The following is a 15,955-nucleotide window of genomic DNA, read 5'->3' on the forward strand; positions in this document are numbered from 1 at the left end:
AGCATGAACGGGGAGGGTCAGAGACAGGGACACACAGAATCTGAAACAGGCTCCAGGCTCTGAGCCGTCAGCACAGAGCCCGACGCGGGGCTCGAACTCACGGACTGTGAGATCATGACCTGAGCCGAAGTCGGACGCCCAACCGACTGAGCCACCCAGGTGCCCCTAAAAACTCGAACTTCTTAAGCACATCATTAAACTGATGAAATAAGATATGAACCAAGTATTACTTTGCGACTAAAGATCCAAATGCAGTACGGTATTTACAGGCAAAACTGGGTTCCTTAGCCCCAGCAAGATGGTCAGCATTTAGTGTTAATTTTACGGAGAACTCTGTAAATGTCTCTGAAATATCTGTTTTATTGTTACCGGACTCTATTTGGGGAAAAATGTTAATAAATAACATTCCTGTATTCTATATTATGTGATACATATTCTATAATAAACAATATTAATAAAGTGTCTGCTGGGGGGAAAAAGCACTGATAAGATAGCTCTACGTTGGTGGCTCACCTCCTGCATTCAGAGCGCCACAGTGGGGCATCTGGGCAAGTTGTTTGGAGCGCCCTGCCCTGACCAGGCATTGAGCCCATCCACCCTACGGGTTTCGTTTCTGCCATATGTGAGAATCTTCCCGCGCCCACATTTAGAGGCCCTGAGATAATAGTCACACGCAGGATAAAGAGGTGCCACTACACATTGGATACGGATGGAGTGTCCTGTGGTATCGTACCTGGGCCATACACCTAGCACGTGATCTGATCCAGCCTGAAGATCTTTACGCTTGAGGCATTAGGTTAAAAAAGAAATGGGTACCCTGGGTCAACAACTCGAAGGTTCAAATATGGTCTATGGAGAGGTTACTTCAAATAAGGGATACCTGCATTCTGAATTAATTAAGCATCTCTCCTCCCAGCATCTGCCAAGCTTTGGAGCGCTTGTGGAATTTAGCTCTTCACCAAAGTCAGTTCAGGTAAACTCCTGAAACGGAATAACGCTGCTCATTGACCCGCATCCTCTTAAGACATTCCTTCTGCGTATTAACTTAAACCTCTTAGAGGAAAAACTACTTACAAAGATAGGAGGAAGACCACTGTTCCCTGCAGGTTAACCAGAATGGCGAGGGTCCTCCAGGAGCGGATGAAGTATCCCAACAGGGCATACTGGGCGATGCCAACCGCGAAGAAGAGGCCACCGATCGATCCTAATTCAGGGAAGAGACGCCTGTTACTGGAGATGGCACCCTCCCTGTCACCCTCTCCAACCCAAGTCACAAGCCAATGCCTTCCTTGGGAGACATCAACAGGAAAGAAAATCCTACCCAAATATTGAGTATCAGATGATAAATGTGGAAGAGAGGCCAGCAAGTTAGTGGAAAATGAGGAAGGACAGGTGAAAAATATGAATGACATGTGGTCAAGATGACTTGTAAGGGTTTGTCCAAACGCTTTCTGCATTGAAGGCTGTGTTGACATCTGCCTGAGCATGTGCTGAAGCTTGGACGATGTTTTCCTGGATGGTGGTAAGGTTTTTAGGTCATGAGATGATTGCAGCAGTGGGACTTCATCTTATCACAAGGCTGTGCCTCAAATCCTTATTTTAAATCACAGGCTACTCCTCAGCTCTCCCAACTGCCCTTCCCTACTTCATTTATTATCACCAGATATATGACATTTTCTATTTGTTTCTTGTCTGTCTCTATGACACATGGATTTTCGCCAGCACCCTGATGGAAAAAAATCAACCATGGGATTGTTAAAAAAAAAAAAAATCCTATGTTTTTTGAAATAAATGCTGAGACGGGAAGTAGGCCCACTAGCTTTGCTCAATATACTTGTGAATTTGTACCTCGGACACACTTTTTATAATTACTACCATCACCATCGGTAGCAGTAATAGCTACTATTTATCGTGTATTAATAAATGATTACAGGGGCGCCTGGGTGGCGCAGTCGGTTAAGCGTCCGACTTCAGCCAGGTCACGATCTCGCGGTCCGTGAGTTCGAGCCCCGCGTCAGGCTCTGGGCTGATGGCTCGGAGCCTGGAGCCTGTTTCCGCTTCTGTGTCTCCCTCTCTCACTGACCCTCCCCCGTTCATGCTCTGTCTCTCTCTGTCCCAAAAATAAATAAAAAACGTTGAAAAAAATTTAAAAAAAAATAAATAAATAAATGATTACATACATTGTCCTACAAAGCAGGTGCCATTGTGGACCACGCACAAAGAGGAAGAAGCACAGAGAGGTTGGATGCCACTGCTAGGGAACGGAGCTGTGCACAGCATGCCTGAGACCATACTCCGATCTGCCTAACTACAGAGCCTGTGATGCTATACCAATCCTCTCTCTCCGCCCTTCTGGGGAGAAGCAGGCTTCTGGGGGCAACCCACAGCAATGGGACGATCTTGTTACAAGACTTCTCTACGACGATCCCATAAAAGAAATGTATACTTGGATTCTTGCCCACAGGCTTTCATTTTCTAGCAATGATGACTTGTAGGCTCTGTGTCTTGGTGAGGAAAGGGGGGAAGAAGGGAGAGCCGAGACAGCACCTTCAGCGTGTTCCGAGCATGTGGTCAGATAAGTAAGGGAGTGGGGACGCCATGATCTCCCTGGAAACTTAAGATAATCAATACCTATTACAGGTTCATTACAGTGTATCAGACAGCACCTGGCTTGCAAGAGTAAGACTTTCTGTCCTTGCTCAGAACAGCTCTGAGCACTTGGTATCCACGGACAACAAGGTAGATGAAAGGAAGATAGCCCACAAAATCGGACTGTTTTAGAGGGGGTGAGTTCAGACCCCAGGTCTGCCACTTGCTGTTGTGCGACCTTGGGCAAATCACTAAACGTCTCTGAGCCTCACTTTCCTCATCGGTAAAACAGAAATAATACTACCTACCTCAAAGAGTAGTTGTTAGCTTCAGACGGAATAATGCATGCTATGCAAATGTTAGCTATACTATCCTGCTGTGACACAGGTATAGCCCTTGACATCTATTAACCTCCCCCCCCAAACAAAGCCATCTGGAAGCCTCCTGTGGTGAGTATCTGCTACAAAATATTGTCTACCTAGCACTATGTCTAATTCCAAGAATATTCCTTCCCTCTTCTGGAGAGCGGACCTCTCTTTACTTCATTCCCGTGGTTCAAGTGGGGGCTGACCATCCTGGTCCCCCTCACTGCAGTGACCCCTGCTGGGCCAGTCGAGCTCTTACCCAGGATTTTTTTAAGTAGGCTCTACACCCAACGTGGGGCTTGAACTCACAACCTCAAGACCTGGAATCGCATGCTTCACTGACTGAACCAGCCAGGCACCCCTTACCCAGGATTTTAAATACTGTACTTGGTGGTGAAACCTGAGAGCTATAGGGTCCCATCCGTGACTGTGCAGCAGAAGCTTCTCAGGGAGGATGGGGGGCAGAGACGAGGAGCATCTGACTTCCTGGTTCCGGGCATCTCTGAGGCCTGGCTTGGGTATATTATCCAAATAATTTCCCTTTATATGCAGATGCTCAGCAGAGTTGAGTCTCCATTACTTACGATCGGTAAGAGTTGGTATCAATTGGGTATGACGGACAAGAGGAAATGATTCCAAGGGGTCTAGTTTAATGGCCTTAAAGACTGTGATGACCATGCACAGAGGTGCTGGAAGATGGAAAATGCAGGTGAAAGAAAGCAGTATTTTTATTTGAGGATCCAACTGACATTCATATCTAATGTCCAGCAAGAAGCTGCACGTGTATGCCTGGAAATGACAATGGAGATAAGGTGTGGAGATGTAGGTGTGGTAAGGCTCTAGGTATTTGGTTAAAAAAATTAATGAAAAAAAATGAACACTTCCAATCACCATTTTTGCATCTTATAATTCTGGAGTACCATACTGGTGGTTTTATAACTGTGGGCCGTTAAATATTTATCCCAGTTTTCAGATTTCTTTTCTGTTTAAGTAATTTTCAAGCCTGCTATTTTTGCTCCGTTTGAACTAGTAAAAGCCAAATTGTGGCAGGTGAGACTTCATTTTTTTGTAAAGGGTGCCAGCGAACCACCCAGTTTTCAAGCAAAGCCACGAGGTCCCCCCGATTCCTTTCTCTCCCCACTCCGATCCTTCAGCAAGTCATTGTCCCACCAAAATCCAGCTCAAATGGACCTCCTCGCTGCTTCTCTCCCTGCACCTGTCTATGCCTGCATCACGTTTCGCGGGCCAACCACAACCACCTCCCGAATGACCCCTCAATTCCTCCTCTTGTCCCTCAACAGTCCATTCTCCACACCTCTGCCAGAGGCGTCTTCCTGTATCCTTTGTGATCCTACGGCTCCACTATTTCATTCGGCCCCGCTGACTTCTCACTGCACTTTGAATACAAACAAATTTCTCATTTGGCCTAGCGCGGGGCCTATGTCATCTGGTCCCTCCAGCGTGTCTCTCCCCGGCCCACGGAATCAGTATTTAATAAAATACAGTAAGAAGGTGCCGGGGGAGGCGTGTCTAGGATCTCCTATGTCTGCACCATTTTTCAGTTTAAGGTGAAAACAGTTAATGCCCTTCTGAGGAAACAGACCCTCTCAGAACTATCTGGAGACAATCTGTGAGGATGGGAGGCAAGCTCCGGCCCCAGGGGAGACTTTCTACAGAGCAATATGAATACAATGACTCATTCAAGGTCATACAGAACAAACTCTGGAACGCAAATCTAATGGTTAGTTAGTCCCAAGTCCAAGTGCATTTTTGGACTCTGGGGTTAAACTGGTGCCCAGCAGGGTTTTCTGGGGCAGCTCACTATCTGCGTTACGTACACGGAGTGAAGCAGTACCTGCGAGCGCCCAGTAGGCGGTGCCCACACATTCGTTCAGCAGGACAAAGGCCACCAGTGACATTCCTCCGTTCATCACACCCACCAGGAAGCGAGTTATTGCAAAGAACTCATAGGAGGGGGAAAACCCATTTGCAATGGCAAATAAGATGTCAAGAGCAAAACCTAGAATAAGAGGAACAGCGGTCAACAATCCAGACACAAGACAGCATTTGAGCAAAGTAACAAATGATACTCATTACGTTTGTAAAGATAAATCTTTGTAAGCTTAAATTTTCTGAGCTGTGCTCTTTTAAAACTGTAAAAGGAAACTGTAAAGGAAAACCGAAGTTTTTCTTTCTTCGTTACAAGTGGATATCTGTCAATCATGCACCGTTGTTATTCACAATAACGTTGGAAATGGAAAAATCCCAGCTCAGACTCAGCTTGTCAAGAGAACTCCACCGAGTCTTACACAACACAGTTGAACTGAACCGACACACAACATATAAGGAAATGGATCCAGTACGCTGGTTCCATCTCTGTTCTCCTTAGAACCATGGTATAAATTAGAATTCGGGAGGTGCAGAAAGCATCATCATCTCTGAAAAGCTTAACTGCAAATACATGGCCTTCCTCAGGTATGCTGCTGGTCCTTTTAACACGCTTTGCCAGAAGCAACTCTGGCTGCGGTGTGGCCCCCTGCCAGTGTAATAAAAATCAGTTGTGTATCCACATGGCAATTTCCTGAGAACCTTAAGGAAATAGTCCCCTTGTTATTTCCCTGAGAACCTTCAGGAAATAAGTCCTCCTAGTCAGTTCATGAACAGTTTAACACGTTACCTGTGAGATAGACTTTTTTCCTCCCGAAGCGATCTGAAAGCTGACCAAAAGAGATAACTCCCACAAACACACCACTGAAGAAGAAAGAGCTTGCTGCGCTGACTTTGTAGGATCTGTTGGCAATTAAAAACCACTAGGGGAAGAAAAAACAAAAGGGACACTGAGATCACAGAAAAGACGGATGGACAGAGTTAGCTATTAAAAAAAAGAAGAAAAAAAAAAACACAACAGACGTACAACCAAAACTTGAACACTGGGAAATTGTCTACTGCATGACTCATTACTAACCAGGATTTGGTAGGTCATCTACCTTGGATAATATCCAAGATTTTGTCATCAGAAACGCTAGAATTCATTATTATAATGTGCTGCCACAATACTGTATACACATCTTATCACAACACTGAATACGGTACGAGGGCTACTTTTATATATGCATTTGGTGGCTACGTCCCTCTTCTTAAGCCCTTGTATTTTTTTAAGTTTATTTATTTATTTTGAGAGACAGAACATGTGCATGTGGGAGGGGCAGAGAGAGAGGAAGAGAGAATCTTAAGCAGGTTCTGCACTGCTAGCATGGAGCCCAATGCGGGGCTCAAACTCAAGAACTGAGAGATCTTGACCTGAGCTGAAATCAGGAGTTGGATGCTTAACCTACTGAGCCACCCAGGTGCCCCCATACAATAGAACATTATGCAACCTTAAAAGGGAAGGAGATTTTGACAAGCTATGACACAGATGAACCTTAACCTTATGCTAAGTGAAATAAGCAGACAAAAAAAAAAAAAAAGACAAATATTGTAAGAACTTATTTATGCCTGTAATATTGTGATTTATGGTAAGAAACATATATTTGGTCTTCGTGCCCTATTCCTAGCACACAGTTCCTAAAAACCCTTGTAATTTCCTACAGAAATATTTAGTATTTAGTTTTGTTCCCAGTTCCTGAAATAATTTCAGAGCAATGAAGGAGAAATGGGTGTCCTTTGTTGTTTTAACAGCCTCTTTCAACCACACCTGAGTTTAGTAAGATCACTTTTGGAAAGCTCCTGGTTGGGGGCTCGTTGCCAGGGGAACCCTCCCCTATCTCCCACCCCCGCCTCCGGGAGGGGTTGAGGGACTGGAACTGCCAAGGGCCAATAATTTAATCAGTTACGCCTACATAATGACACCTCCCTAAAAACCCAAAGGGACAGGGGTTCGAAAAGCTTCTCAGCTGGTGAACACGTGGAGGAGCTGGGAGAGTGGTGCCCTGGGAGGGCACGGGAGCCTGCGCCCCTTCCCACCGCCTTGTCCCGGGCATCTCTTCCATCAGGCTGTTCCCGAGTTATATCCCTTGGAATAAACCAGTGATCTGGTAAGATGTCTCCCTGAGTTCCGTGAGCCGCTCTGGCAAATTAATCTCTCCCGAGGAGGACATTGCAGGGACCTCTGATTTCCGGTGGACCAGAAGCCCAGGAAACGAAGCGGACTCGCATCTGGTGTCTGAAGGTGGAGGCAGGGTGAGCCTTGTGGAATCAATGGGAATCAGTGGAATCTGATGCTACCTCCAGGTGGACGGTGTCAGAACTGAGTCGAGTTGTAGGACATCCAGCCGGTGAGGCGGAGCTGTGTGATGTGGGAACCTGGCTCACCTGCCCCCACAAACCCTACCTCACGCATCTGGCGGCCAGAAGGGTCCATGGTGAAGTAGTTGACAGTAAAGGAGGCACAGGGGGAAGGTTTTTCCTTCACCTGGAGTAGTCAAAGCCAGAGACGGAAAGTCAAATAAGGGTTGCCAGGGGCCGGGCGAATGGGGAGTTACGGTTTAATGGGAACAGGTTTTCAGTTTGGGATGATAGAAAAGTTCTCGAGATGGACGGCGGTGAAGGTTGCATGACATGTGTATACTTAACACCACTGCACCCTCAAAACGGCTGAAGTGTTAACATTTTATGTTATTTTACCACAATAATAAAAAAAAAAAAAAACCTTGAGTACTATTATCTTGTTGTCTAGGGAAACTTATGAACTTAAAGAGAAGGCAATCACCCCTGCTTAAAATGCTATTACATGAAACCCTGTCGGCTGCTGTGTAAGGTGATGTTTGGTTATAGAGGTAAAAGTGAACCTGCATCACAGAGACAGAGAAGCAGGAAATGCTTCTCTCTCCCCTTCGCCGCCCCCTCTCCTGGAGTCCCCGAAGACAGGCTTAGGAAGAGCCCCAACACGCAAGGAGGAGCCCCCCTCGGCTATCCCTTTGCCTCTTGGACCTCCCTTCCCACGCTCTGACAAGCAGTCCTCAAGGCTCAGAGCACATCTGACTTCTCTCTTCTTGTATGGCGATGGTGAAGTTCTTGACCACACAGCTTCTGGACATCTCTGTGCAGCAGCAATAACAAAATTCATAGCAGTGATGACAATAACATTCCCTGGAAAATAAACAAGGGTAACGCCTCCTCACTAATGCTGGACTCAACTTCTGAATTCCCCGGTTCTTCAGATGCAGCTCTTAACGAGGTTAGTGAACTGGTTTTCCCAGGCCCTTGTGGATGAGAGATCGCAGACTAGGGTGTCACTGGTTTTAGAAAAAGTAATCAGGAATTACTGCTCCTGGTGGCAGTCATGATTCAAATAAGAGGGAAGGAAGCGGTGTGACAAGTATCTGCGATATGTTCTAGACAGGTTTCCGTTCGGGTATTCAACAAATATTTGATTAGTTTCTACTGAAGGTTGACAACTACACTAAACACTGGGAACACAGATGTGAGTAAGTTGGACATGGTCCCTTCCCAAATGGACGGTCAGTGCCAGTGGAATAAACACACAGGGATAGACTAGGAGGGCAGCTCTTCACATCAGGTAATCAGGGAAGGCTTCTCTAGGGAGGTGATGTTTGGACCTGAATGATGAGAAGTGACCACTCTGGAAAGCTGTTCAGGGAACATGAGAAGAAGTGCCCCTACCCTAAGGTGAAGGTCCACCAGTGCACCTCCAGCAGGTGCTATGATGAGGCCAGACAGGTGCATGGGTGTCAGACCACACAGGGCCCTGGGCCACGGAAGGAGCCGGATTACTCTAGTGCAAAGGGAAGGTGTTGGATTACTGGAATTCTGTTTCCAAGGATCACTCTTAGAGAATGCATTACAACAGAGAAAAGTGGGAGTGGGGAGGCTAGTGCATTAGCTCAGGAGACCATGGTGGCCTGGATGAGGGCAGAAGCGATGGGGATGGAGAATTACAAGGACTTGTAATGGATTCTGAAGGCAGAAGTGGCAGACCTTCCTGATGGATGACACAGGGTGGGGGACGGAGAATCAAGGGCTTCACCTAAGTCGTTACCTTTGGCCACTCTGTGGATGACCTTTATGGAGGTGGAGAAGGTGGCAAGCGGGGACCAGGTATGTGGCGGGAAAGAAAGAACTCTGTTTGGACTTGCTGAGGTTGGGATGCCTATAAAACATCCAAGTGGCGATGCTGAGCAGAAATCTGGACACGAGTCTGGAGCTCCAGGGAGAGGTTATGAGGGTTTAAGAGGGTTTAAGAACCTATAGAGAAGGAAGAGGCTCAGGACTGGGGCCGAGGACACCCCCATGTTCAGAGGCCGAGAAGAATGCCCATTATAGCAAACTCACAAGTAGGACTCAGAGACGTAGCAAGAAAACAGGGCGGAATGTGGTGTCGGAAACGCTACAAGAAGAAATTGGATGTGGGGAGGAAGGGGTGGTCAAGCGCGTGGAATGCTGCTTTAGAGGTCAGGTGAGATAAGCACAGGGACATGCGGTTATATTTAGAAACAAATGGACACTTCAAAATAGCAATTGCAGTGAAGAGTGAATGGAAGCCAGACTGGAGGAGGACGAGGAATTGCTGGCAGCAGTTCTGTACAGAATGGCTTCCAGAAGTTTTGGCTGTGAAGAGGAAGCAAGAAATGGGACAGTGTGGGGACAGGTATGTGGGACAGATTATTGGCTTGTTTTCTTTTAACATGGGTGCATCCTGATGAGAGTGAGTCAGCAGAGCAGATATCCCTGCAGAAGAAAAATATCTGGAAAAGTAAGAAGGGATGGGCTTGAGGGTACAGAGCGGAGAGGTTAACCGCTCACAGAAGCCGGGAGATGTCGCGGTAAAGGGAGCCAGAGAGGAAAGGCAGAATGTGGACTCAGAAGCAGGCAGTGAAGAAACCCCTGCCTGATTGCTTCATTTCTTTTTCAGTGAAATATCAAGTGAGGCCACTAGCCGAAGGAGAGTAGAAGTGGGGGAAAGGGGCATTTCAAGTTTCAGGAGGACTATGACGGACTCCTCTGAGGAAAGGGACGTGACCCTTTCAAGGGAAATGTTGCAGGAGACTGCCACGCCATGGTGAATATACACTTGAGCTGTGTAGTTACCGATTTTGTGAGGAGGATGTTGGGAGTTAAGCTTACACAGAGTCGGGGACTTCTCAGGAGAATTACAAAGAGAGAGAAGCACCAGGGCACTGAGGGATTCACAAAAGAGTGATTAGTATAATACTGGAATATATGCTGTTTAAGGAGAAAAGCAGGCATAGGGGGATTGTGGGTAGAGAAATAAATGTCCTGACCAGAAAAATCCCCTACATCATTAACTTCCCTGTACTTCCCATTCTTGCCCTGACTGAAGCTTGGTGGTCCCCTGCAGAAATCACTCAGTGAACCGGATCCCTCTCAACTGGAGCCTGCTTTTCCTTTTCCACCCATGGACCTGAGAGCCTGGGATGGGAGAAGATGACCAAACTTCAAAATCATCAACTCACCTGAAGATCACATTACCAGAGGGCATAATCCACTACCCTTCTAGAGCTGACAGAGATGCTAGCTTGTTTTGAACAGTAGCCACTCTCCCTCTGTTCCATAGTAATAGCATGTTTACTGGGCATATGGCTACCCAGATTGAAGACTAATGTCCCAACCTCTCTCACAATTAGGTATGACACGTTACCAAGTTCTGCACAATGAATGCAAACAGAAGCACCATGTGGCAACTTCCAGGACTTTGTCTTAGGAGATGGGTGATTTACCCTTTGCCCCTTCTTCCTTTCTATCCCACTACTCAGAATGTCCATAGGGAAGCTGGGGCTCTATCTGAGGCCATGATGAAGAGGGCCACAAATTAAGGATGGTGAAGTCAAAAGCTGAAGGAGCCTAGGTCCCTGAGAACACTGGGGTAGGGCCCAGGCATTGGCATATTTTTTAAGTTCTCCAGATGATTCTCCTAGGCAATCAGGTTAAGAACCCCCATCCTAGACCTAGTCATCTTTTATAGCTGCATCACCTCTAAAACCTTGACTTTGAACATCTTACTCACTCTCCTTCTACCCCCTTCTCTTCCAACTCACTTCCCCCAGTACCCTGCTCCAAACATTCTTGAAGCTCTTCAAGACCCCAGTCACCACACTCTACACTAACTGTAGAGTGACTCAGTATGGCCTGAATCAGCAAAAGAGATTCAATCATAGTAAGAAGCTCTGATTTAAGGATCTGTAAAGGGTAAAATATATTGTAAAGTTCACATGAAAGAGTTCTGGAAGCTGAAGGATAAGCGCTATTTTGTAAAACAAATTAGTTATTTTGGATTACAGATAGTTCTACTGTAGAATTTTCAATTCATGAGGAATGTCTATGGTGACATTTTTCTAGGTTGAAAAAGAAATCCAATATTACATATCCTGTTGGCCTAGAAAAGAAAGGACCATATTTGTCACAGGGATATCCCTTCTACAACGGCCAATAAACAAGACCTCATTGTATTGATTTTTAATATCCTGAAGTTCAAACAACTTCTTTTCATATTTTTTAAGTTGTTGGTATTTGCTTTGGTGTTTTTATGCCTTTAAAATGTGGTCTTCACCTTTGGTCCTGATTATCCCATACTTCGATTTTTACTAGTCTGTTTCTTTGGCCAAGATGTTGAAGCTCATACTGATCTGTTTTGTGCTTAATTAAGAAGTGGCTAATCTGCCTTCTCAATAATCAACTGTTCTGTTGATCACATTTGTAGAACTCAAATCCACCAAGAAGGCCATTCTTCCAACAACTGGAAAGCTGTCAGCTTGGATGACAGTTTTGGGATGAAGTAGCCCACAAGATGGGTGACCAGCAAATTCCAAATTCTGATTCTCAGTTTCATGTGTGAAAGTAATTTCCAGTAATTCTTCTTCATGTCAATGCTGGTTGGGGTAATGCACTTCCTTAGTTCTCCTGTAATACGTTCAGGAATGGATAAAAAGAAACCTAAAGGCATTGTCAAATTATAAAAAAAAAAAAAAAAGCAAATTATGGGTGCCTGGGTGGCCTAGTCGGTTGAGCATCCAGCTGTTGGTTTCAGCTCAGGTCATGATCTCATGGTTTGTGGGATCGAGCCCCACATTGGGCTCTGCGCTGACACCATGGAGCCTGCTTGGGTTTTTTTTCTGTGTCTCTCTCTGTTTCTTTTTCTGCCCCTCCCCTGCTTGTGCTCTGTCTCTCTCTCAAAATAAGCCAATGTAAAAAAAAAAAAAACAAAACTTCAAAAATTAAAAAAAAAAAAAAAAAGCAAATTAAAGCATACAAAACTGAAACCCAGGAAAATTCCTTGACAGATCTAGGTAAACTGGGCATGGTTGATTTAGAAATGTCAATTCAGGGACTTAGGACAATGTGTTTACAACCAGCTTTCCATATGCACCACTCCCTAACACATGAGATTTTGGTTTGTTTTGTTTCCAACTTTTAAAACTTTTCAAATATACTTTATCACATACCTACTATGTGATCTAAAGAGTTCTGTTTTGTCAAAGCTCAGACAAGACACACTAGGACTGTGATCCCTATAGTATTCAAGAAGATTGTACTGGTGTAAGGTTTTGGAAAGAGGTCACTCACCAGACTCGACTCAATTGCTAGCATGTTTTCTTATCCCTTTGGCCAATACTTAAACCAAGGTAAAATCCAAACCAGGATATCACCAGGTCATTGCAAACTAAACTATAATAAACCTAAATATGGCAACCATTATATTCTCAAAGAGTGTTTTTTATGAGGCATACATGTATAAATGTATAAGTCACTCAAATCCTTAACTGGCTAGAGAGTACTGGAGGGATGACTCTCTTATTATTTTAAGCGACAAGTCAAATTCCAAAGCTAGAATGTTCTTTTTTGTACAATTCATTTCAAACTGAAAAGCCACTCACAAGTTGAAAAACCTGGAAATCTTCTTTCCCCATACATTAACAGACAAGAAAGAAGAGAAAGACAAAATATTTTCAGTCTTTCAGGATGACCTAGATAAATCTATTTCCGTCTTATAACCAACATCTGTATTTTTGTTCATATGCTTACCAAAATCATTGAGTTCATCAGCTGGGCATTTATTATACTGTATTTTGAAAAAGGATTTGAGGGGGTTAGCACTAAAAATGTGGGCAAAATCATTCACCCATCTAAAGAAAGTAGCCCGGAGGGAAAATCAGACACCAGCAGCAGGTGCCTCAGACATAAAAGGTGAAAGGAACATAAATATGGTGAATACTGGTGTGGTACAGAGCCAGGTGCCATGCAGAGCCATCCAGCTCTTAAGGATGAAAAAAAGGCAAGCAAGCAGAAGTGAAGAGTGTTGACTATTGACTGGGTAGCAGGGAAGGATCCAGGAAGATTTTTAATATCTGGATTCTTATTGCTTAGAGGCTTAGAAGAAGATGTCACTTCTTGTAAAGGGATAAAGTATTAAGTGTGTCAAGAAAAGGTGTTTTAGCTGTAACACAGAGATTGGAATAGACCCATCAAAGGTCATTATGGTGATCCAAGCCAGCCAGGATGGGGTGGGGGCCTCAGAGAAGAAAATGGATTCAAGATGGAAACAGAGATTTGGGTTGAGCCATCCATAAACAGCTATTATATGACACCAAGAGATCAATCACAGATTGAGTGAAGCTGGAAGATGACTTTTTAAACAATTTTCTACTTTACATAGTGAGGAGGGGGAAAGGAAAAGGGAGAGAGAGAATCCCAAGCAGCCTCCATGCCCAGCGTGGAGCCCGACGCGGGGCTCAAACTCACGAACCGTGAGATCATGACCTGAGCCGAAATCAAGAGCTGGACACTCAACCAACTGAGCCACCCAGGCGTGCCTAGAGAGAAGATGAGTTTTAAAAGAAGTACCAAAATGTATTTTTAGCATCTCCCTTGAAATCATCGACCTTAAGCTTTCTGGAAATGTCACAAGTCAATTCAGTCCTTTTTTCTGACACGGCAGAAATAGGATAATCTAAAAAAATTAATTATTGCTTCAAAATGGACTGCATGCTTATACAATCCTAAAAGTAAAATCAATGTCCAAGTAATGACAACTGCGTATCAAAGATATATCAAATGGAAAGGCACAGCACCTTATAACCGGATAATTAACAACCAACCAACTTTTGCATAATACTCTCCCCTAATCCCAACAACCACCTTTTAGAATTGGGTATTTATTATTACTATTATTAATTATTCCCATTTGATGGATGACGCAGCTGCAGCTCAAACATGATCACACTAGAGTAAGCCTTGGGGACTGCACCTGATGCTGACATCAGTCTCAAAACCTCCTTCTTTGAGTACTATGTACTCGAATTAGTTAAGTAGGACAACTGTGGGGCTAAATCAATGAAATAACACTATATTTAAGTGTGTTAAATCCCAAGCACAGAAATTCCCATATACCAGGGAAAGAGTTTCTATTTCTTAACCACATGCATGTGTTCCATCCAGGAAGCTATGAAAAAAAAATCAACGATATTAGAACCAACACTAGAAACATGTAGGTTTTTGTGGCTCAGGGTAACAGAATCAGGGGCTCCTGGAAAGGAGAGGGCAAAGGGAGAAAAGGAAGGTCCTGTGTCAGATATGAAGTTAAGGTCACATGACCCACGGGTGTGAGGAACATGAGAAGGCTCAGAGTGAGGAGAACAGAATAACATACTTAAAAATCAACCTCCAGGGGCACCTGGGTGGCTCAGTCGGTTAAGCGTCTGACTTCGGCTCAGGTCATGATCTCAAGGCTTGTGAGTTCGAGCCCCATGTTGAGCTCACTGCTGTAAGCACAGAGGCTGCTTCGGATCTTCTGTCCCCCCACCCTCTCTCTCTACCCTTACACTGCTTGGACTCTCTCTCAAAAATAAATAAATCTTAAAAAAAATAAATCAATCAACTTCCAAAGTGTTTTCGAGGGTGGGCAGGGGAGGGATTTATCTCATTCCATGGTGCATGTTTTAAATACAAATACTTAAAATGTCTGTATATTTTTTAAATATTTTACACTTTTTAAGTAATCTCTATACCCAATGTGGGGCTCGAACCCCAAACTCCAAGATCAAAAGTTGCATGCACCACTGATCAAGCCAGCCAGGTGTCCCCAAATTTCTATACATTTTTTAAGTTTATTTTTTATTTATTTTGGGTGAAAGAGAGAGGAGAGAGCGCATGCGCAAGCAGGGGAGGGGCAGAGAGAGAGGGAGAGAGAGAATCCCAAGCAGGCTCCACGCAGGCAGCCTAGAGCCTGATGCGGTGCTCAAACTCATGAACTGTGAGATTCATGACCTGAGCCAAAACCAAGAGTCGGACGCTGAACCGACGGAAGCACCCAGGTGCCCCCCAATTTCTGTATTTTTATTTATTTTTTATTTTTTTATTTTTATTTTTATTTTTTAATTTTTTTTAACGTTTATTTATTTTTGAGACAGAGAGAGACAGAGCATGAATGGGGGAGGGTCAGAGAGAGAGGGAGACACAGAATCTGAAACAGGCTCCAGGCTCTGAGCAGTCAGCACAGAGCCTGACGCGGGGCTCGAACTCACGGACCGTGAGATCATGACCTGAGCCGAAGTCGGACGCTTAACCGACTGAGCCACCCAGGCGCCCCCCAATTTCTGTATTTTTAAATGAACTTTTATCATGTACTCTTTGACATCCTCATATACCCATATGACACAACGAGCTTTTTCGCTAGCTTGCTTCTTCCCTCTGCTGAACAGCCCCATGCTACCTCACCCCTCTGTACAGCACTAGAACACAGATTATAAAATGCTTCCAAAAATCGGTCAGGGCTATCAGGAGACGAATAAGCAAGAAGAGACCCTCTTAACTCTGAGAACTGAGTCACACACCCAGCCTCTGCCCTGGGCAACTTCTCACCGGCTCTGTCAATGTCACAAATTTGTCTTGTCTCTGCTTCGGTTTTTTTTCCTGTGATCTGAACTGCCCGCTCCTCCCCCTTCTATTGTAGGGTGACATTCCACGGAATGAGGGTTGAGAAACATGCTGTAGCCACAGACGACTCTAATGGAAGGGACAACACATTA

General features: G+C 44.7%; 1 protein-coding gene across 1 annotated transcript in view; it reads right to left on the reverse strand.

Moving 5' to 3' along the window:
* The window catches only part of LOC125916944 (solute carrier family 22 member 15), a 58,671-nt gene that overhangs the window by 11,085 nt on the left and 31,631 nt on the right, over window positions 1-15,955 (reverse strand). The window contains exons 3-5 of the mRNA XM_049623192.1: window positions 5,632-5,764; window positions 4,810-4,974; window positions 1,075-1,204 (exon numbers count right to left, since the gene is read on the reverse strand). Of these exons, the coding sequence (XP_049479149.1) occupies window positions 1,075-1,204; window positions 4,810-4,974; window positions 5,632-5,764 (428 nt within the window). The remainder of the gene's footprint in view (window positions 1-1,074; window positions 1,205-4,809; window positions 4,975-5,631; window positions 5,765-15,955) is intronic.

Source organism: Panthera uncia, unplaced genomic scaffold (assembly GCF_023721935.1).
Source record: "Panthera uncia isolate 11264 unplaced genomic scaffold, Puncia_PCG_1.0 HiC_scaffold_1335, whole genome shotgun sequence".
NCBI classification, from domain to species: Eukaryota; Metazoa; Chordata; class Mammalia; order Carnivora; family Felidae; genus Panthera; species Panthera uncia.